General features: G+C 61.2%; 1 protein-coding gene across 1 annotated transcript; it reads left to right on the top strand.

Annotated features, from left to right (window-relative positions):
• The first annotated feature begins 3,648 nt into the window (after positions 1-3,648).
• On the top strand, positions 3,649-14,597 carry IHH (Indian hedgehog signaling molecule). The gene is made up of 3 exons (XM_063161365.1): positions 3,649-3,951; positions 9,446-9,707; positions 12,681-14,597. Exons 1-3 carry the CDS (start codon positions 3,649-3,651, stop codon positions 13,340-13,342), a joined length of 1,227 nt encoding a protein of 408 aa, XP_063017435.1. The 3' UTR covers positions 13,343-14,597.
• The last annotated feature ends 6,379 nt before the right edge of the window (positions 14,598-20,976 follow it).

Raw genomic sequence — 20,976 nt, 5'->3', positions numbered from 1 at the left:
CCCCATGTTCAGGAGGAGTGCTTATCACCCCAGGGAGGGCACCTGGTTTGTCTACCCCCTTTGGGTCTGAGGAGACATCACAGGGAGAGGTAGGGCTGAAACAATCCCGACCTGGCTGTGCCAGTGGCTGGTGGACTCTGTAGAGGAGGAGTGGGTGGTGATGCACCAGTGGGTGGTGCATCCCTGGGTCATTCCTGTGAATTCCTGTGAATTCCTGTGTCTCTGCTTCGCCCTGGGGTGCTCAGCTCAGGGGAGCCAGTCCCAGGGATGCTGCAGAGAGGTTGCTCATGAGCCCTGTCCTGCTGCGAAGTCTGTGGAGTGTCCAGCAGCCCTAAAGACCTGCTGCAGGGACAGATCTTGTTACATTCACCTCTCTCCCAAGGCAAGGGGAGGTGGGGATGCGGGAGCATGGATGGGGGGTAAATAAAAGCAGCAGAGGGAAGACACTAGGAAAAAGAGCTTTGCCAATGTCCCCCAGGGAACCGCAGGGACCCTGGCCCTCAGGGCTCCAGCATGAGGCCACTGGTTGTTGCCAGCACAGGGGAATGTCACTACACATTGTCCCATGCTGTCCTGCTGGGGTCTCCTTCACTGTCCCCACCCCCTCCTCCCTGGAGCCAGCTGGATTTGAGCTCCCGACACACATTAAAGGCCACAAGTTCGGCCTCGGCCTCCATAAATTTGATTCCATAAATATTAGTTTTCGCAGGGTTTAATGAAGCCGTTATGCTGGGCACGGCCCAGCACCCCGACCCGTGCCCTTAATAAGGGCTCTGTGGCCTCGATTAAAGGGACCTTTCAATCGCTGTCAAGTATTTTTAGAAAAGGAAAAGAAAAAAAAAAAAAAAAAGAGAGAGGGAGAGAGAGAGAAGAAGACGACCAAGGCAGCGAATAGGGAGAGGAAAATCCCAAACCCGTGCAGTGCAAAAATAGAGAAATAGCACCACCTAGACTGCCCGGCTCGGCTCCGCCGCCCGTGCCTGCTCCCTGCGCGGCGCCCAGCTCCGGGCAGCCCTGGGAGCCCAGCGAGGGGCGGGCGGGATGCTGCGCTGCTGCCGGGCAGGGACAGCGCGGGGCCGTGCTGGGGACGGCCGAAGGGCAGGGGAAAGAGGCACTGGCGCTCTCTCGGAATGCAGGCAGGAGCAGCGTGTCCTGGCATCCTGGCCAGAAGTGCCTGAAAGGGGCCGAGTGCTGAGGGAAATGCCGTGTGAACAGATGCTGCATCTCTCCCACTGCAGCAGCAAAGGTCCCTTCCCATCAGTTGCCCAAGCAGGACTCCCCCTCCCCAGGCAAAGTTTCCCCCTTTAACACTGGTTATCCCAACCCTGTCTCAGCCTCCAGCTGCCTCCCCGCACACCCAGCTTGGCTCCCCTGTTGTGCCTGGTGTCCCTGTCCCACTCAGCCCTGTGTGCCCCAAAGGCTTTGCCTGGCAGAAGAACTGGCTGACGTTGGGAATGCTGCATGGAGAGGCGATGGACTCTGCACCCAGGCACAGGGCACTGCCACTGCCTGCTGTGGCCAGAACCAGTGCACAGTGCCACGGGCAGGAGTTGGTGTCACCGGCAAACCCAACTCCCTGTCTTCCAGCCTGGGCCTCCATGGGACATGAATGCTGTCACCAGCAAGGGCAGGGCTAGGCTGCTACTGTGAGCCTGGAGCTGCTGGGAGGGGGACAGTGGCTTGTGACACGCACACTGCGTGCTGGCAGGCTGCAGAGGTTGTTGGGAGGTCTGGGTTGGTGACATTGGCATTCACAGGCAGCTTCTCCCTGGGGAAGTGCTGCAGCCTCCAGATGCAGTGCTATCCCAGATCATCCTGCTTCACAGGCTTGTCGGAAGCTAGGCTCCTTTTGTTGGGAGTACAAACCACCCTGGAGGAGCCTGTGAATCGAGTCTAGAGTCCATAGGGTCTAATTTTCCTGTGCTAGGGACGCAGAGAGAGTTGTGTCCCTTCTGCATCCCTGAGAAGCCAAAGGCAAGGATGGAGAATTGTGCTGTGGTGCGTTCCCTCTGCTTTCTCTGCTGATGCCCTTAGGATGCTCCACTGGAAGGATCAGCCAAAGAAGTGTAGAAGTGGGGTGGCCTGGGGCTGCTGGTCAGACTCCCCAGCTCCATCATGTGCAGGGACAGTGGGACAGCTGCATCTCACCATCCTGCTCAGTGGCAGGTCTTCACAGAGGCCCTGGGCACTGCTTCTGGGTGTGCAGTGTGAAAACCGGTACAAAAACCTGATGGACTGTGGCTACTGAGTATGAAAACCTGATGGAGACACCTCTGGCCAGCTGCACTTTGCCTGCAGCTCCTGCAAAGGGAATGGTCTGCTGGGGGCATGAGATAGCAGCATCCCAAGTCTGTGGGTGATGCTGTCTTCCCAGCCTGCATCCCTCGTGCCCAGGTTGCCTGTTCCTGCTGAGAGCAGCAAAGCCTGCAGCCACAGCTGGATGTCTGGCTGGGCTATTGTAGCCTGGCCACGGTGTATCCCTGTGAGTGAGCCGTGCCCTGCGCTCACAGAAGAGCTGGTGAGGGAACATCCCTGGGAGAGCCTGTGTGTGTGTGGGCATCCCAGGCACTGCCTCACCTGGGAAGATCCCAGGGAACCAGAGGGTGCTCAAGAGGACCCGTGCCGGACCCCTCCCCGGCACACAGCTGGGGGAGAACCGGGGGGGGGCCCTTCAAACCCTCGCTCCTGAAATCAGGGTGTTATATTTACTTTCCCCTTTTGGCAGCTAGAAGGGGAAGCCCATCCCAGCCCCTCATTGTTGTCTCAGCGAGTTAATCAGATGCCATAATCCTGTTGTGGAAATATCGGGCCTCCCTGGAAACAATGGGGAGCGAGAATATTGTGGTTAAATTTCAACCAGCTGCCTCCCTGCTCTGTTTGATCCCCGCCCGCAGGCCCGGGCCCCTGGCGAGCAGGCGGCGCGGCGGGGGCCGGAGCCCCGGGGGTGCCACCCCGCGCCCACTCCGCCGCACGGGAGCCCCGCGGTTCGCCCCGCCGAGGGGGCCGACGGTGCGCGGCGGCCCGGGCGCACCTTGGGGCGACGGCGGGGCTGCCCCGGGGGGCAGGTGGCGGCGGGCACCCCCGCTGGGGTGGGCTGCGGGGCTCGGCAGGGGGGAGGAGGCTGCGGGCGGCCCGGGGCAGGTTCCACGGGGAGGAGGCGAGAGAGGGAGGGCGCTGGGAGGCTGGGACACGGGCAGGGTGCGGTCCTGGCGGTTCCCGGTCCCGGATCTCTTCAATTTCCCCTCTCACTCCTGCCCAGGGAGCCGAGGCAGCGGCGGCTCCGGCTCCGGCTCCAGCCTTGCCGCGCTGACCGCCGAGGCGCAAACCGCGGAGGGCTCCGGCAGCGCCGAGCCCCGCGCCCCGCAAGCGGCCGCTCGCCTGCCAAAACAAACGGCCCTTCGCTATTTATTGCCGCCGCCGGGCCACGGCAGCTCAGAGCGGGCCGACGCCAGCTCGCCGCACCGGGCAGCCGGAGCGTACCCGCGCCGGGCAGCCGCCGCGCCCCGCCGCCGCCGCCGGCACCGGCACCTGCCCGCCGGCTGCGCGCCGCATGGGGAGCCCCGGGCCGGGCGGCGGGAGCGGCGGCCGAGCTTAGTGGGACCCGGAGCCAGCGGTGCCCCGGGCCGCCCCGGGGCCGCCGGGCGCGCCATGAAGCCGGCGCCGCTGCTGCTGCTGCTGAGCGGGTGCGCGCTGCTGCTGGCGCCGGCCGTGCGCGGCTGCGGGCCGGGCAGGGTGGTGGGCAGCCGCCGCCGCCCGCCCCGCAAGCTCATCCCGCTCGCCTACAAGCAGTTCAGCCCCAACGTCCCCGAGAAGACGCTGGGGGCGAGCGGCCGCTACGAGGGCAAGATCGCGCGTAACTCGGAGCGCTTCAAGGAGCTGACGCCCAACTACAACCCCGACATCATCTTCAAGGACGAGGAGAACACTGGCGCCGACCGGCTCATGACCCAGGTACGGCACCGCTGCCGCCCGGTTCTACCCCCGCGCCGGGCATCTGCGGGCACCGGGGCCGCCTCAGAGCGCCCCGCCACCCGCTCTCCGGGGACCGTGTGGGCCCCGCGCTGCGGCTTCCCCGTCCTGCCCCGGGCATCCCGGTGCCGGCTTCGGGCTGCCGGCGTGCGGAGAGTGCATCTCCCTTCGTCGGGCGCTCTGTCCCTTCGGCTGCGCTGTGCGCGACGGACAGCACGCTGCGCCTTGGGACGGCAGCACCCTGCTCCCGGAACCGGCAGCACTTGTCCCCCGAGGTGCCAGCACCCTGCCCCGCTGCTCCTCGGAGCCTGTGGCACCCGTGGCTCGCTGCATCCCGAGGAATGCCCTTGTGACTCCCGAGCTGGCAGCGCCTTGCGTTGCTGCCCCTCAACTCTCGTCCCACTGGTCCCCAGGCTGGCATAACCCTGCACTCCAAGCTGGCAGCTGTGCCCCTGAGCTGTGTCAGACTGCCCCCGATCCGGCAGCATCCTCCCACATCCCCTCGATCCGGCAGGGCTGTGCTGCGCTGTTCCCTGGCCAGGCAGCACCCCGGCCCATGCAGCCATCCTGCCCCTCTACCCTGCCTCCCCACTGGCAGGGCAGGCAGCCTGCCTTTGGATCCCGGGGACAGACCAGAGCCTCGTGTGCTGCTGTGTCCAGGAGTGCCCTTGCTGACCTTGTCCCCACTCTGACACTGAAACCCTCAGTGCTCCCCTTCCTGCATGTCTCGTGTGGGATGGTGCAGGGTGCTCAGGGGGAGCTGCTTGCTGTGCTCAGGGCTGGGGACAACCTGTTACTGCCAATGCCTTGTTGCAGTCAGCTCCCAAGTACCCAGGGCTGGCAGGAAGGATGGGGGGGTGGACGACACAGACGACAGCAGAGGAGGGGGGGTGATGCTGGACGAAGGTTACTCTGTGTTTTAATATTGCCAGGAGAATGCCTGAGGGTTTCAGGAATGCAGATAAGGAGCCGCACGGCCTTGCTAAGAAACCTGGCTACCAGCCTCAGCAGGGTCACAGCCTGAACGAGCTCCTGGGGGAAGCAGAGGGGAGCTGGGCTGCCCTTCTGCCCACTGCACCCCCGGTCAGGGGCTGGCAGGTGGGTGAACGTGAGGGACTGTGATGGTGGGCACTGAGCAAGGCCCTGGCCATAGTGTCTGACCAAGGTGTTCATAACATTGGGAGGAGAAGCTTCTTGGGTGCTGGCTTGACAGCTCTGCAGCCCTGTGTGCCCTGAGAGCAGGTTCCTCAGGTCAGGGACCATAGTCCAGGTTGGTTTTCAGGCTGGGGACTGTAGCAGAGGGAGCGGGATTCCCTGCAAGGCAGCAAGCTTGGGGAGTTGCACAGGTTGTGGTTGCTGGTGCCTGGAGCCCTGGGGCTGGGCTGTAACCTGCCTCCCCTGGGGAACAGCCTCAGGGATATTTGAGGAAGCAGTGAGCTCCTCTGGTCCATACATCGGGGAAGTGGATGACATCCTTGCAGGCAAGAGAATGCTTCTTGCTGTGTTTTCTCCTGAGAGTGCTCCCTCCACCTTCTGTAACCCAGCCAGTGCCCCTCAGCACACCTGGGAGAGGGAGGTCTCCCTGTGCCAGCCTAACATTTCATGCTGTACCACTGCCTTGTTGGCAGAGCACCCAGAAGCATCTTGGTCTTCCTGGGCTGCACAAATGAGGGTTCTTACTCCAGTAGGGACCCTGACCACCACACATCCATGCACAGATGGGTACCACAGTGCTTTGGGCAGCTCTGCAAGGAATTGTTCCTCTTGCTATGGAGGTGGCATGATTTCTGGTAACTTGCTGCCATCCCACAGCCCTCTGGGATTTTCCTGTGGGCCCTGGCTGGGGGAGATCCCTCAGATACGGGAACTCTAGCTCTGGCACCAAGTCCTGTGTTGCTATGGGTTGGGAAAGGCCATTGACCCAACTCCTTGTCCCTTCCCCCAGAGCACTGGCTTTTACTGCTGTTGACTCACTTCAAACCTGTTTTCTTTCCCCAAGTCCAAGGGTCTGGGTGTCCCAGGCAGCCGGAAGATGTCGCCTGCTTAGAGGAGTGGGTAGTGCTGCTCTCTGCCCGCCTTTCTTTTATCGTTTCATCTTCCTCAAGAATTCCAGTGTGTTTGCTCTCACTGGTCCCACTCGGAGGTGCTGAGATAAGGCTGGAGGCAAAGCCTGCCTCACCTCTCCCCAGCAGCCTGGCCCAGGAATGCCGTGGGTCCCCTGCCCCCATGGAGTCCCAAACCCAGCCTCTCCCCACCCCAACCACCATCCCTTGCAGCCACTGCTTGTCCAACTGACCATGGAGACCATCCTTGCAGTGGTGAGGAATCTCTCATGAAGACCTTGGGGTAGGACTTTTGGCTTCCTTTGAGGGGAACCTCCCTTCAGGAGGAGATGCTAGTAAGACCCCTCTTCTCCTGGCCAGGCTCTGGGAATGGGGGCAGCTGTGGCCAAGCACACTCCATTCACAACACCTCTGCTGAGACTGTGGTCACACCTGAGTGTCTTTCATACCTCCCCTGAGATGACCCTGGGGTCCCTGCTGACTGTCCCCCATCTTGGAGCTCTGTCCTGCTGCCTTCCCTAAAGCAGTTTGGCTTGCCCCACAGGGCATTGTCCCATCCCTGGGACACAAAAAGGGAGATGCAGAGGTTGGGCAGAAGGTGGGTAGAACTTCTTTGCTCAGCCCAGCCCAACATCCCCATGATCTTCACCATGAGGTTCATGGTGCATGGGACAGCAGAGCCACCATGTGAGCTGGGGGTGCCTGGTCATCTGCACCGCTACAGGGACGAGCTGTGCCCTCCCTGCCATCACCATCAAACACAGAGCCCGTGGACAGCCCATGTTTATGAATTTTCTGGTCCCTGCCTACCTGTTCGTACAGGCAGCAGAGCCCCTGGGCAGGCACTGCCCATCCCTACCTACTCCCTGCAGCTCGTGTGTGCTCCCTGACCACTGCTGGCTGCTCCTTACCCACCGCTGTCCATCCCTGTCCATCCCTGTCTTTTGTTGTCTTCTCTCTGCCGCCTGTGCCTGCTCCCTGCCCATCCCCACCTGCTCAGCCCTGCCTGTCACTCCTTGCTCCCTGATTATTTTCCCTCATCCCTGTTTCCTCCTCATAATTGCTTCTTCCCTGCCGATCCATGGTTGTTCCTGGTCCGCTGGTGCCCTGCTCTCCATTCCCCCCGTTGGTACCCGCTTCCTCGCCGCCCCGCCTGTGCCCGCCCGGTTCCCGTCCATCGGTCCCCGCTCCCCGCGGTCCCCGCCGGTCCCCTCCGCGCTCTGACACCTGCTGGCCACCGATGGCACCGGCAGAGCGGGGACAGGGCGCTCCTGACGCTGTCCCTGCCTGGGGGAAAGGCTGGCACAGTCTCGTTGTTTTTGTGCGCGCAGGGTGCCCCTGGAGGACACAAAACATGGCAGAGAGGGCCGGAGGGGTGCCCAGAGAGGGGTGCTGGCAGGGTAGTGCCAAGGGAATGCCTGGAGTGATGGCTGGGGGATGCAGGGTGGCTCCGGGGATTCCCTCCTCATTTCCAGTGCTGAATTCCCTTTTTGCGGGGTCCCAGTGGGGCCAGGGACCTTGGGAACAGCTTGTCACATGTGCCAAGTGGCACCACGGTGGTGCTGGACGGGGACAAAAGTCACTCTCCTCCCTATTCCTCCTCCCCTCACCTAGCAAACTGTTTGTCCAGCACCTTCCTGGCTTATCTCCCCACGCCCAGAGAGCTGTGGGATGACGGCAGGCCTCATGTGGGGCAAAGGCCTGCCTGGCACTGCCCTTCCCTGGGCCTGGACCCTGCCAAGGGAGAGCAGGGTTCCTCAGGAGCAGCAGCGCCCACCTTCCTGGGACAGGAGCAGGTGCTTGGGGACAGGGTGAGGACCTACATTTTCAGCAGCCCCTGTGTTGGGGCATTTCTGAGCCTGAGGATGTAGCCAGCATCAGGTTTTAAAGCCCTGGCTCATGCTTGCTGTAACTGTCTCAAGACCCAAGGCATGCTATGGTGGGGAGCGCCAGTTCTGAGCTGGGCATCATGCAGAAACATCCCCAGCTGTGGCTGTGTTTTAAGCTGCTGTCCAGTCATTTCATTTAATGCTTCCCAGGACTGGCTTTGTGCCTGACCATGAATGCTCTGTCCTCTGCCCTGATTTTATGGGGCACCTTGTTTCCTGGGGAATGGCAGTGAGAGGAGCCCTGGAGGCAGAGCTCTCCCACCCAGCAAGCACTGGGTGGTGACAATGGGACTCCTGATCCAGCTGGCTGCCTCAGAACCAGCTGTACCTGTATGTGTGAACCTCAGCCTTTGGAGCCAGTGTAAAAACACCCCAGTCTCAGCTTGTGTCTTTTAAATTGCCTTAAGTTTTATACAGTTTCACTTGGTGTGATTCTCAGGGTGTGCTGTGCAGGGCCAGGAGTTTGATCCTATGGGTCCCTTCCAACTCAATTCTATGATTCTTCAGGACCTCACAGAATCTCCTTTCTGGGCTGCACAGCCCTAGTCCATTCACCTGGTTTTCTGTAGAACCTCCCATATTCCTTTTCCTACACCTTTTCTATCTCTCCTCCATCCCTTTAGCAAGGGACCAGAAGCTGGGGCTGTACTTCTGCAAGTCAAGCACAAAGAGTTTTGATCTCTCCCCGACCTTCAGCTGTAGCTGGGGGATGTGGGGCAGGGCAGGGTAAGGCTGGGAGGACTGTGAAACAGGCATTTGGGGCTGGCATCCCTCTGCTTGCTGGGGAGGACTGCCATGGGCACCTACTTGCATGTGTGACCTCTGTGGCCACGAGGTCTGGGGCCTTTAAGATCTGCTGCTCTTCCTCAGCCCAGGATTTTCAGCCCTAGTGCTGCAGAGAGGTGAAGGGGGCTTCACTCCACATTCTTTCTGTCCCAGCACAACAGAGCTCTTGGGCAGGTTTGGCACTTCCCATAGGAGCAGAGGCTGGCTAATGCCACGGGGCTGCCTAGTGTTGTGTCCTTGTTACACAGACTTGAGCAGCCGCACCAAGCAGAGCTGTGTTCAGAACAGGGCAGGTTGTTTAATTTGTGCCTGGAGACAGCCCTAGGGTGCCTGGGACCCCCTCCCAGGCAGCAGCAGGATTGAAGCTCCTGTATCCTCCTCGTGTCAGATGGGAACTGCTGGGGTGCAGTTAGCACGGGGCAGCAGAGCAGAGAGGGTGTTTCAGCCCAGCCCAGGCTGCGTTGCCCGACAGGCTCTCAAATGAGCCTGGGATGGGAAGAGAGGGAGGAGAAGGGTGCCCTGTTGGGTGCACTCTCCTCTGCCCAGCAGTGGGGTGTCAGGCTCTGCAGGGAGTTTGGAGAGCGTGGGGTAGACAAGGCCCCTCATGTTCTCAGATCTTCCTGTGCTAGACAAGCCCAGGGAGGATTAATGGAGGCACGGTGGGATGCAGCCTGCCAAGCAGGCAGCCAATTCCTCCCTCCAGAAAGCTTTTACTGACTCTGTCCCTCTGCCCCACAGCGCTGCAAGGACCGCCTGAACTCGCTGGCCATCTCTGTCATGAATCAGTGGCCAGGGGTGAAGCTGAGAGTGACCGAGGGCTGGGATGAGGACGGGCACCACTCGGAAGAGTCGCTGCATTACGAGGGCCGGGCTGTGGACATCACAACCTCGGACAGGGACCGCAACAAGTACGGCATGCTGGCTCGCCTGGCCGTGGAGGCTGGCTTCGACTGGGTCTACTACGAGTCCAAGGCACACATCCACTGCTCTGTCAAGTCAGGTAAGTGTGGGCTGGGGGCAGTGAGCGGAGCTGGGGGCCAGATCCCCTCTTGCAGCATACTGGGGAACATGGGGAGCCTGGCTGGCTGGGTGGGGTGCTCCTGCAGGGGGTGCCAGCTTTTGCATCCTGGTTTCCCTATCTGGGGCAGACAGTCAGGTGGGGAGTGAGTCACACACCTGTGGCCAGCCAGTACAATGGGGCAAATTCCCCATCTGGCTCCCACAGACTTACATCTTGACCCACCCGCTCTACCCTCTTCCTTTTCTCACCCCACATCCCTTTCTCCCCCAGCCTGACCCCCCAGTATGTCCATCGCCCCTGTCTCCCTTGCCTCTGCCCTTGCAGTCCCTTAGTGCCCATGCCCAACCTCATCCAGCCCTGTCCCTCTCCACTGCTGGCTGCTTTTGAGCTCCTGCTGTCACAGCAGCATCTGTCCATCCCTGCCTAGCCAGGGATGGGGTCAGGGCCATCCAGACAGGGAGAGGCCAGGGTACCCTGGGCTCGGCTCTTGGCTGCGCGGCACCATCTGCAGAGGGGAGCAGAGCTGGGTGGTGCTTTCAGGGCTGCTGCCGTCGCTGCTGGTGTTTGCTTCCTCCTGCGCGGTGCGCTGCAGCGGGGGCGGCAGGGTGGAGGACGGGGCGGGAGGTGCTCCCAGGCCCTGCCCGCGGTGCGGAGGGGATTGCGTGGGCTGCACGCCCCCCGCGAGGAGCAGCCGTGCCCGGGCTGGGCTCCGCGCTGGCTGCCGGCTGCAGAGGGCAGCAGCGCCCCGCGCTCGGCTCCGGCCGCCGGGAGGGGCCGCGCTGCGCCCGCGCTGCGGCACACGGGGAGGCTCTGCCCGGGCCCGGGCACGGAGCGAGCCCCGGCGGCTGCCGGCACCCGCACCCCGAGCGGCAGGGCCGTGCCCGCACACGGAGCCCTGGCACAGCCGTGCCCGCACAGCCGTGCCCGCACACCGTGCGCGGCGGTGCCGGGTGCCTGTGCCGCCCCGCGCCTCTCGTCCCCGGGCTCGGCTCAGCTGCCACGGCACTGTGCCTGTCCTACCGCCCTAGCCCGCAGCCAGCGGCTCGACGGCCCCAGACGGCAGCCCGGCCCCCCGCGCTGACCCGCTCCCCGTGCTGATGCCAGGACGGGCACCAGGCCGGCCGGCGATGGAAGCGGGGCCGCCGCGCCGCACAGAGGGAGCCGTGCACCCCCGGAGAAGAGGGACAAAACGTGGCCGGAGGACCAGGACTCCCGTGCCCCCGGGCACCCTGTGGGGCTGGCAGCAGGAGGGGGGCCAGGCTCCGAAGCAACGACCATGATCTCACAGCTATGAGGCTGGCCAGAGGAGTGGGGCTGTGCCCCTGGAGAAAGACAGAGGCTTTTGAATGCTCCCCTTGGACCAACTGAAGAGGGATGCCCTAACCCAAGCAGCAGACTGGGGCCCTGAGGCCCTGAAGGGCTTCTAGAAGCTGGTTATATTCCCCTCACTCTGCAGCAGCTCCTCAGGGCTCTGGGTGGCCCCTATTTTTCCCCAAGGCCATGGGCAACCCAAGAGTGTGTGGTGGAGGCTGTGGGATACACACCCTGATCCCCTCAGAACTGTGTACAGAGGGCAGCCGGGCTGCTCCTGCCTCTTAGTAAATGGCTTTTATTTTTGTATGGATGGCCACATGGCCTGTTGTATGTATTGTGTCTCCTCGGGTCCTTGCCTCCACCCACCGAGCCCTCCATGCCCAGCACCTATGCCATCCACTTCTGCCAGGCACCCCTCTCACCCTCCTGCTCTGCTGCCTGCCAGGGGATGCAGGGTGCAGGATTTAGAACCTGGCCTCCGGGGCAAGGACAGGGCAGACACTGCACCTCTTCTGAGCAATAAAAGGATTCTGTCCCAGAGATGGATGCCTCTCTTCATGGGCTTGGGGGCTGGGATTTGGCTCTGCCCAAACCTGGGGAGTGATGGGGGCAGTGCCATCTGGGAGGGCACATTCAGGGATTAGATGAGAGAGCTGGGAGAGGGCTCTGAGAGGTGGCTTAGAGCTCAAGGATGGAGCTGTGCAGAGCTAGGAGCAGGACCCTGAGGTGAGATGCCACTGGCAGAGGGTGGGAGGACACATCATATAGACACTAACTTGGGAGTTGCTGGGACTTGGGGGAACACTGCTGCTGGTGTAGCTAACCACCATTCCTTGGGAAGCCAGGGCTCCCCTGCTAAGTGCCAGAATGGGCCCCTGGTGACACTTCATGTGGGGAGGGCCAGGAGCCTTGTGCCACCATCCCAGGAGACAAACCCAGAGAGTTTGGGTCCTTTACCCTGTGGCAATCCCTAGGGAAGCCCTGTGCAGGAGGCTGGTAGCTTTTGCACGATGATGGCCACAGGTTGTGACCTCTCCCTACAGCCCAGAGAAGCAGGAGCTGGCTGGCATCAGTGGTGCAGGGGTGAGCAGCTGGGAGAAGGGAGCAGGACTGCCGCAGGGGCTGGAGGGCGCTGCAGTGCTGGGAAAGGGCGCTGCATCCTGCACTGCTCCTCGCAGCATCCTCCCAAGCAGTGCCCAGGAGCAGCTCTGCAGGGAACAGGGATAATGTGGGGGTATGCAGGGTGAGACCAGGCACTCTGCTCCTCAGCCTGCCATCCTCTCAGGGCCCTGCCTCTGCTTTTTCAAGCTTCAGGTGCCCCCTGGCAGTGTTTTGCACATTTCAGGCTGTGGTTGTGTCCCATTCCCCCTGCCTGTTTTGGGGCTTGGCTCTGTACAGCAAGCTTAATGCCCTGGGACCATGCTGGAGTCCCCAGGTGCCACCTCAAGTGACGTGGTGGCTGGGGAATGAAGTGCCATGGGGACATTGGTGGCTGGGGATGTGCAGGGGACAAGCTCACATTGGTGATGCGTGGGTGGGCAAAGCCGGGCAGACCGGGAAGGTGTCTGCGCCCAGTGGAAACGTGGTGCTGAGGGTGTGGCTGATGGGTAACCCTGGTGTCTCTCTCTCCCTGCGCAGAGCACTCAGCCGCTGCCAAGACGGGGGGCTGCTTTCCCGGGCGGGCCCTGGCGACGCTGGAGGACGGTGCCCAGACGCCTCTGTGGGCACTGCGCCCGGGCCAGCGAGTGCTGGCGATGGACGGGGCGGGCAGGCCCACCTACAGTGACTTCTTGGCTTTCCTGGACAAGGAGCCCCGTGCCCTCACCACCTTCCTCGTCATCGAGACCCAGGAGCCGCCGCGGCGCCTGGTGCTGACGCCCACCCACCTGCTCTTCGTGGCGGAGAACGCCTCGGCGCCCGCCGCCCGCTTCCGCCCCATCTTCGCCAGCCGCGTGCGGCCGGGACACTTCGTGCTGGTGGCGGCCGGGGGGGGCAGCCTGCAGCCCGCTGAGGTGCTGCGGGTGCGGCACCGCAGGGACGTGGGAGCCTACGCCCCGCTGACGCGCCACGGGACGCTGGTGGTGGACGGCGTGGTGGCCTCGTGCTTCGCTCTGGTGCAGGAGCAGCAGCTGGCACAGCTGGCCTTCTGGCCGCTCCGGCTCTACCACAGCCTGCTGGGGTGGCCAGGGGAGCAGGGGGATGGTGTGCACTGGTACTCAGGGCTGCTCTACCGCCTGGGCAGGCTGCTCCTGCCCCCTGACAGCTTCCACCCACTGGGGGTGTCCCAGGCGGAGAGCTGAGGGTGCCCCGCAGCCCCGGCCAGCGCAGCTGGCGGAGGTGGTGGCTGCAGGGTGACTCACGGGGGGCCAGCACCCCCTCCCAAAGCTGGGTGCCCGTGGGGAGCTGCCTCCAGCCCTGCCTGCTTGGGGTACAGCCACCTCCTGGCTGGGGGGCACCGAAGCTCCATGGTGTGCCTCCTCCATGCTGACCACCCCCTCCTCACCCCTGTTCCTGGGGACAGGAGGGAGGCATGAAGGGTTTCCCCCGGGACAGGGGCTGCCCCCGGCTGGATCCACATGCTGCTATGTGTGTGTGTGTGTGCAATGTGTGTGTGCGTGTGCCGAATTAGCTGATGGAGTCTGAGTGGGAGGGGGGAGAGCAGAGAGCCCTGGCTGCTCCACCGAGGTTCCCAGCCTGCCTGCACCCAGTGGGGAAGTTTCGGGAGAGGGGCCCAGGCCCTTTGCTAGGCAGCCTGGGTGGGAAGGCAGGCAATGCTATTTCCAGCCCTGGGATGTGGCAGCTGGAAGGAGGGTGACCCAGGGACTGGGACTGTGCCTTGTCCTTAGCCCAGTGCAGGGGCACCCAAAACAAGCAGGGGTGGGGGGTCTGGCACAGCTCTGGCATGAGACCTCCGACTTTGTGACACAAGTTCCACTGGAGAGATAGACTGGGGAGTGAGGTGCCGAGCTCTGCCCAAAGCCAGCACCAGAGCCACCCAGTTGGGCATCCTGTGGGGCTGCTGTGACAGCGTGGGGTGCTCTGGCTGGCAAGGGGGGCTGTGGAGGCAGACATATGGGCAGAAGGGTGCAAATGCCAGCCAGGAATAGACACACTGGTAAGAGCAGGGATGGGGAGAGTCAGGGCTGCAACCCCAGCCTGCTGGAGCCTGAAGAAAGAGGCAGAGGAGAAAAGCACCTCAGCATGTGGCCTTGAACTGGCTCAGCCCGAAAGCTTTCCCCACCCCAAAGCTTAAAAAACTCCTCAAGCTTCAGACCCTGGCTGGCCTGACCTCCCCAAGCCCCCAGCACCCCAAACCCTCAGGGTAATTCATTGCTGCTCACCCACTCTGGGACCTGGGGAGAGTCCCACCAGAGCTGCAGCCACAGTTCCTCCACTCCAAACTGCAGCCAGAGCCTCAGCCCCCCCAGCTGCACATCCGTGGAGGGGAGGGGGCTGAGGCAGGCAGTGACCCACGTCCCCCTTAGCATCACACGTCTCTATTTATTTATCTGCTCTTTGTATGTACCAGAGACGGCAGGCAGTGTGGGCGCGTGCAGGGTGAGATGGAAGGGCAGGGCGGGGGTGGGAAATCGTTTGGTTGGGGTGGGGTGGTGATTTTTTTTTTTTAACAAAAAGCAGAAATTATTTAAAGATTATTTTAAAGCACAGCTTTGATGGTGATTGTTGTCCAGGATGAAGTGGGGGAGCGGGAGTGTGGCCAATGGATGGCAGGTGTGTTTTTGTCTCTTCACTGGATGCACCTCTCCTGGTTGGGGACACAGCCCAATAAATCCATTGTCTCCCCAGAGGGAGCTCAGAGCTGTGGTGTAGGGAGGGCAGGCAGGGATTGGGGGTGCTTACTGCGCCCACTGTTAAAGGGCAGGCAGGGCTAGAGGGCACCATGGGCTTCTCTAGGAGCAAGGTTTGGGCACCCCAGTGCCCTCCAGCAGAAGAATGACATCTCTCTCCTCACCATCCATACCCGGGCGAGGTGGGTAACTGGAGGTGTGGGATTGACCCAGTCTGCACGGGACCAAAGTGTCATTAGAGCCAGCGGGAACCTGGGGCAGGATGTAGTAGGGACAGCCACTGTGGGACTGCCTGCCAGGGATACCTCTCCATCCCAGCCTGGAGTCACCACCTCAGTGCCCGTCCACCCTGCTGTACCACCCCCAGTCACCACAACACTCGGAAGATGGAGCCTGTATCCTGTAGACAGGTTTCCAATGTCACTAATGTTAGTCAGTGCCGTCCCTCTCTCCTTGTCAGCCCTCTCCCGCTCTACCCCATCCCCCTGCCAGCAGAAGGAAAAATCCACTAGGCAGCACCCCACCCAGGCTCCCCACGCCTGTGCCAGCCCCACACCTCTCTGGACACACCCTGCCCCATCTCCACGCTGCCCTGCCGAGCTCCCCCGGGCCGTGCTGGGATCAGCATCGCCCTCGGGCTTTCCCTGGACCCCCCAGCCCGGCAAGTGTGAAGCAATTCGGCAGCAGGCTGTCAGCGAGGGCCCTCATCACCGGGCTAATTTAAGGGCTCTGCAAGGCGGCAGAGCTAATTTAATTAGGTTCTTATTACACAGAAGGACAAATTGGTCCCTGGGGGGCCACGGGGTCAGGCTTTCGAGAAGTGCTTTGTGGAGTGAAATTTCAATCGGGCTGCTGCGGCAGGCAGGGGGAGCCAGAGGCAGAGGCTGCACAAGGAGGGGAATGTGCTCTTTGCGGGAGATCAACTCCAGGTCCAGGTTTTTAGGGAATCACTGAGTGTGGGGGGAAGAATTCTTTGCCCCATTCCCCATTAGGAGAATGCTGCAGGGTCCATGGCAGCCGCTTTGGGATGGAGGCAGGGAAAGCAAGGAGGGCCTGGCTCTGAGCTGGCTTCAGGGCAGTGAGAGGGAGGGAAAACATCCCTAAGAAAGATGCTAAGGTCTTTCTGAAGCTCCATTAACTCCCCCACAGCTCCATAACACCACATGAAAAGAATGTTGAGGACAAAATGATGTCCAGCTGACACCCAGGACTTATGGGGGTCTCTTCCTTGCCTGGATGTCATAATCTGCTTGTCACTCAGCCCCAGGAGAACCAGGACAGCCTGGGAGCTGCCCCGCTGCCGGTGGGCACATGAAGCAATCCCATCTCCCAGCGTGCCAGTGCCAGGGGAGGGATGATCCCAGCAGGGTCCCAGCTGGGCAGTGATGGATGGGGCTGCTGGTGGGTGGCCGGCAGAAGGGCCGGGCTGGAGGGTGCCACAATGGCTGTCTCTCCATCAATTTGTCCTCATTACCATATAAATGGTGGGTGGGAGGGAGAGGAAGGGCATGTGGCGACAGGAGACACCCCCACATGTTCCCATCTGGGCTAGCACGTCCCCCCTCCCCATCCTTCCAGCCGTGTTAAACCAGCTCCAACAAGCGCGGCCCCTAATTCAGCAGAAGAGAGGTACCACCCCCTATTCAGAGCCTTGAAAAGGCTACAGGGTCCGGCGCTGTTAACAAGGGGGGACACGGTCCCCGTCCCCGCCTCTCCCGTCTGTCCCTCGCCCCACGGCCCTTCTGCCGCGGCAGCGCCAGCCCGGCTCCATGCCCGCTCCCGCTGGGGCAGCGCGATGTGTGCTGCTGAGCCACCCTGCACCCCGAACTCCCTCCGCCTCCCCCTCTGTCCCGAGCCCCCCACCTCTTGCCCCGCTCTCCACCGTGGCACCTGTGTGACAGCATCACTGGGAACGGCCCCACCACAGGTGCTGCAGAGCCCCTCTGCCTGTGCGTGGCAGCTTCCCCCGGGCAGGGATGGAGGTGTTTTAGCAGGCAACAGCCTCTGGGTGTCAACCGGAGCCTGCTGTGACTGTGTGAGCACCGCGGACAGACAGACAGACGCACGCATCCTGCCCGCTACACACACCTTTATTCCCTGGACATCCCTGCCCACCAGCGCACTGGAGCCCCAGCAGACACCCTCCAGCTCTCAGAACCGCCACCCAGTGCCACAAAGCACTTTATTTTCAGCTTGCATCCTTTATATCCCAGGAGCACTCACATGTCCCTGGGTCCCTATCTCTGTTCCCTCCAGGAAGAAGCCGGAGGGTGCATGTTACTATAGGGACAGCAAGGACAACAGGACATGGGCACGCCGTGGCAGTGCCCACCTCTGCAGCCATACCCAGCCCTGCAGCCGTGCCCACCTCACATCTGCCAGGTGCAGAGAGTACTCTGGACCCTTGGAGGGGCCTGACAACCTCTCCCAGCACACAGGGTGAGCCCTGCCGACCCTCCTGCTGGTGGGACACCCTTAGCTGCCGCTCCCGCAGTGTGGGGTACACGGCTGACACATCAAAATCCCCCTGTCCCTTCGCTCCCCCGCTCCCCAGGGACACACTCAGCACCCACAGCGGGTCCCTGCTGCAGAGCTGGGGGTGATGCTGGTGGTCCCCACCCTCCAAAGGAGGGAAAGGCAGGCAGGGGCAGCCGGGGACAATGCAGGGGCAGCCGGCATCAGTCACTACCTCATGTCTGGGTAGGAGCTGGGGGCTCCCGGCGCTCTGAGAGCGCTCAGCAGGGCACAGCCCCGGGACAAACGCCACGGCCATCGGCACTGACTGCAGCGGCCGCTGCGCGGTGCCACAGGGGCCGGCGGGATGCGGCTGTGTGAGCATGCAGCCACACGCTGGGGACGGCTAAGAATCTAATCAGGGTCCTTTTCCGTAATAAATCATTTGTCTTAATCCAACGCCCTCCCTCCTGCTCTAATAACTCCCAGCACTGGGCCCCACAGCCACAACAATGCAGCTAATGGAACAATTTATTTTCATAATGGTGCTGGTGGGGAGAAGGGGTGGCCGGGGTGGGGGCAGCATGGTCTAGGGCAGGAGTTTCTAATTAGTGAATGAAATTTGATGTAAGGCTGGAGGAAGATGGATTTGCTTCCTGACAAGGGGCCTTTCAGCTCATCAAAGCACCCGAACAGGGAGGTAAATTAAATTATTTCTAATTCTTCACTAACCTCCAGGGAGTCACCCTTCCACCAGCAAAAGATGGGTCCATTCCTGAAATGAAGAGGCACTTGAAGGACTAAGATTAGGTAGAAGGGACCGATGTAAGAGATGGGGATGACAAGATGGGATGGGGTGGGACAGAGAAGCAGGACAGGCTGCCATTGACTTTGCTGGAAAAATAGGGAGGGAAAAGGTGCTGATGGAGGGAAGAGTTGCAAATGGTCAATAAATAAACAACTCCAAGGACTAATGACTAATTTGCTGTGAGTTTTCCATCCATCCCTGTCACCTAAGTAGACCTGGAACAGGGCTGAAACACAGCTGGTGCTGGGATGGAGCAGAGCAGCCCAGCAGCAAGGAAACAGCATCCCAACCCTCAGGGAGTTTGAGCAGGGACAGCACTAGACTGTGAAGGGTGACTGATGCTGAAGTAGGCAAAGGGCCCAGTGTAGGGGATTGCTTCAGCAAAGGCTCCTGTTCTCATGTCTTTGTATAATTTAAGGCCAACACCAATGAGTCAATGGTTGTGGCATAGAGCTGTTCCTGGGATGCAGTGTTTTTTTCTAAATGCCCAGCTCCTGCAGTCCTGTGATGGGATTTATTTTACAGAACAAGTGCACTCCCTCCCAGCTCTCCCTGTTTTACAGAACAAGTGCACTCCCTCCAGAAACTTCTGCAGTTTCTCCCTCTTGCAGAAAGACCTTCCAATGTCAACCTGCCCCTAGCCCAGATGTCCCCAGCACTAGAGTGGAAAGAAGCAGGCCTGGTGCTGTGGCTGGAGTCAGTCCCTGGCTCTCCATGGAGCAGGGAGCATCACAAGCTGTCCCCAAAGCTGTGTCACAGCTCTGTGGGGCCGAGGAAGCCCATTCAGGAACAGCAGGTGGGTTCCTGGGGACTTTCCCTATGGAATCATGGACTACATTTCCTGCAGTCCTGCCCTCCCAACCATCCTCAGACTGCCAGGCACAGCCCAGGCAGTGAAACGGGGATTAGGGGGGCTGTGTATTTCTGCAGGGAGTGGGGAGGCACGGCAGAGCCTGGGCCCCGCAGCAGTGCCCGCGTTTGCTGCAGGCTGGGCCGCACAGTCCCCTCCCCACGGCTGGGACAGGCGCAGAGCCTGCTCTGCTGACCCAACACTCCAGGAATTTAATTTGTTTAATATATTCCCTGGGAAAGAAGAAAATAAATAAGTGGCACCTCGCTTGCCCCCATGTCTCACTCTCGCAGGGGAGGTGTCAGCTTAACGAGCCGAAGCGCTCAGGCTGATTAAGCGGCGCAGGGAGCGCCGAGCAGCGTGATGGATGTACGAGAGCATCAGCCCCCCTGCCTGGGGCTGCACGGCTGCAGGGACACACATGCCTCCCCACGGCCTTTGCTCTGCACCCCGCACCCAGCCTTGATCAAGGGCACGGCAAAAGCCTCCTCTTGCCCCAGGACAGATCATGCTGCCCCGTGGCTCTGTGGCACAGGCAGTACCCGGGAATGTGAAGCTGGGGCTGTTTTCGACTCTGGAGGCAGGGATGGACACTCTGGTGGCTTCTCACCGCCTGTGGGTCTGTGTGGCACCTCGTCAAAATAGGGGCTGAGGACCAGAGGTGTGCAGGGCCTTTGTGCTGAGCTCTAGGTCTCATCCCCACTGTCCCCCGTGGGCTGGGGTGGGGACACTTGGGGACACTGAGGCACAGGGATGTGCTAGAGGGGATGGGGACAATCCAAAGGGAGCCCGCGACTCTTGGTAGCCCCTTTAGCGCTTTTACCAGGTAGCCCTTGCCAGACTGCTGGGGAAAGGAAAAGGGAGCCCCCTTTTCCCCATCCGCTCCTCTCTCAGGCTCTCTGCAGCCCTGTTTGCCCACGCCTTCCCCTCCTGGTGTCCCTGGGAGAGACGTCACCGTGTCCCACCATTCCTGTCCCATGGCATCACCGTCCGCTGCCCCCACCTCGGGAAAGGGTTAATCAGCAGCCAGGAGACAGGGTAATAAATGGCCGTTATCTTGTTAATGAGCTGACATTAATTAGAGCCCAAGGTCCTGGGAGGAGCAGCTGATTTATTCTGTCATCTCGGGAGCAGGTTAGGGGCTGACTCCATGGAAAGGCCATTAACAGCCAGGAGGTGAGGCTGTGTTTTTGGGGGAAAGAGGTGTGTGTGAGGGTGTTCCTCCTCCTCACTCCTGCACCCCCAGACCCCAAACCTGGCTCTGTCCCCCACATGCAGCAGTTCTGGCGTTGGGACAAGACACAGTGAAGCCAAACCAGAAGACTGTGGAGGTGACAGGACAAATCAGAGCTGGGGGACCCCCCTGGTGCCAGGGGGAGGTGAGCCTGGCTGTGCCAGAGATGTGTGACCCTGGACACAAGGTGCTGGAGTGCTGTGCAGGGCAAGGGCTGCAGAGTGGGGCTGTGGGGAAGCAGCAGGAGGGACACGGTGCATTCAGTCACTTCCCTGCTTTCCTGGATGATGCTGAGCTATGGAAGGTGCTGGCTTGTTTAATCTCTCCCCCCCAAAAAACAAGGCCTGGGGTGAGGACAAACACTGAGGATGAGCCAAGGTGCTGCTCCTTCATTTGGGGGCCGTAGGATGAAGGAGATGTCTCTGAGGGTGCTGTGTGCTCATGGTGTTTCAGACCCAGATGTTGGAGAGAGGTCAGGGGCTAACAGGACTGGAAATGCAGCATTATACTCTGAGTCCTTGTAAGAAATAGATCCAAGCTGCCTGTGTCCCTGTCACTCCAGTCCATGTGTGGACGTGTCACCCCATCCCACACGTCCCTGTTGCTCATCCCCATGTGTTTACAAGGGGACAAGTCCTCTGTCTGCACCCTTGAGTACTTTTCAGTGCATTGCTGAATCCTGGGAACCCAGCAGCCCCAGGGCATCCCCTGCAGCGCTGAGGCCGGTCCTGAGGGGTGCTGCCAGTGTGGTGGCATCAGGTGTGACACTGCAGAGCTGC

The sequence above is a fragment of the Melospiza melodia genome, chromosome 8 (assembly GCF_035770615.1).
Source record: "Melospiza melodia melodia isolate bMelMel2 chromosome 8, bMelMel2.pri, whole genome shotgun sequence".
NCBI lineage: Eukaryota > Metazoa > Chordata > Aves > Passeriformes > Passerellidae > Melospiza > Melospiza melodia.
The sequence above is the reverse complement of the archived record's forward strand: the minus strand, read 5'-3'. Positions and strand labels throughout refer to the sequence as shown.

Excerpts from the sequence above, each read along its gene's own strand:
- IHH (XM_063161365.1), top strand. The coding sequence starts at position 3,649 with ATGAAGCCGGCGCCGCTGCTGCTGCTGCTGAGCGGGTGCGCGCTGCTG. Across the intron at positions 3,952-9,445 it reads CCGACCGGCTCATGACCCAG|CGCTGCAAGGACCGCCTGAA; the intron begins GTACGGCACCGC and ends TCTGCCCCACAG. Across the intron at positions 9,708-12,680 it reads CCACTGCTCTGTCAAGTCAG|AGCACTCAGCCGCTGCCAAG; the intron begins GTAAGTGTGGGC and ends CTCCCTGCGCAG.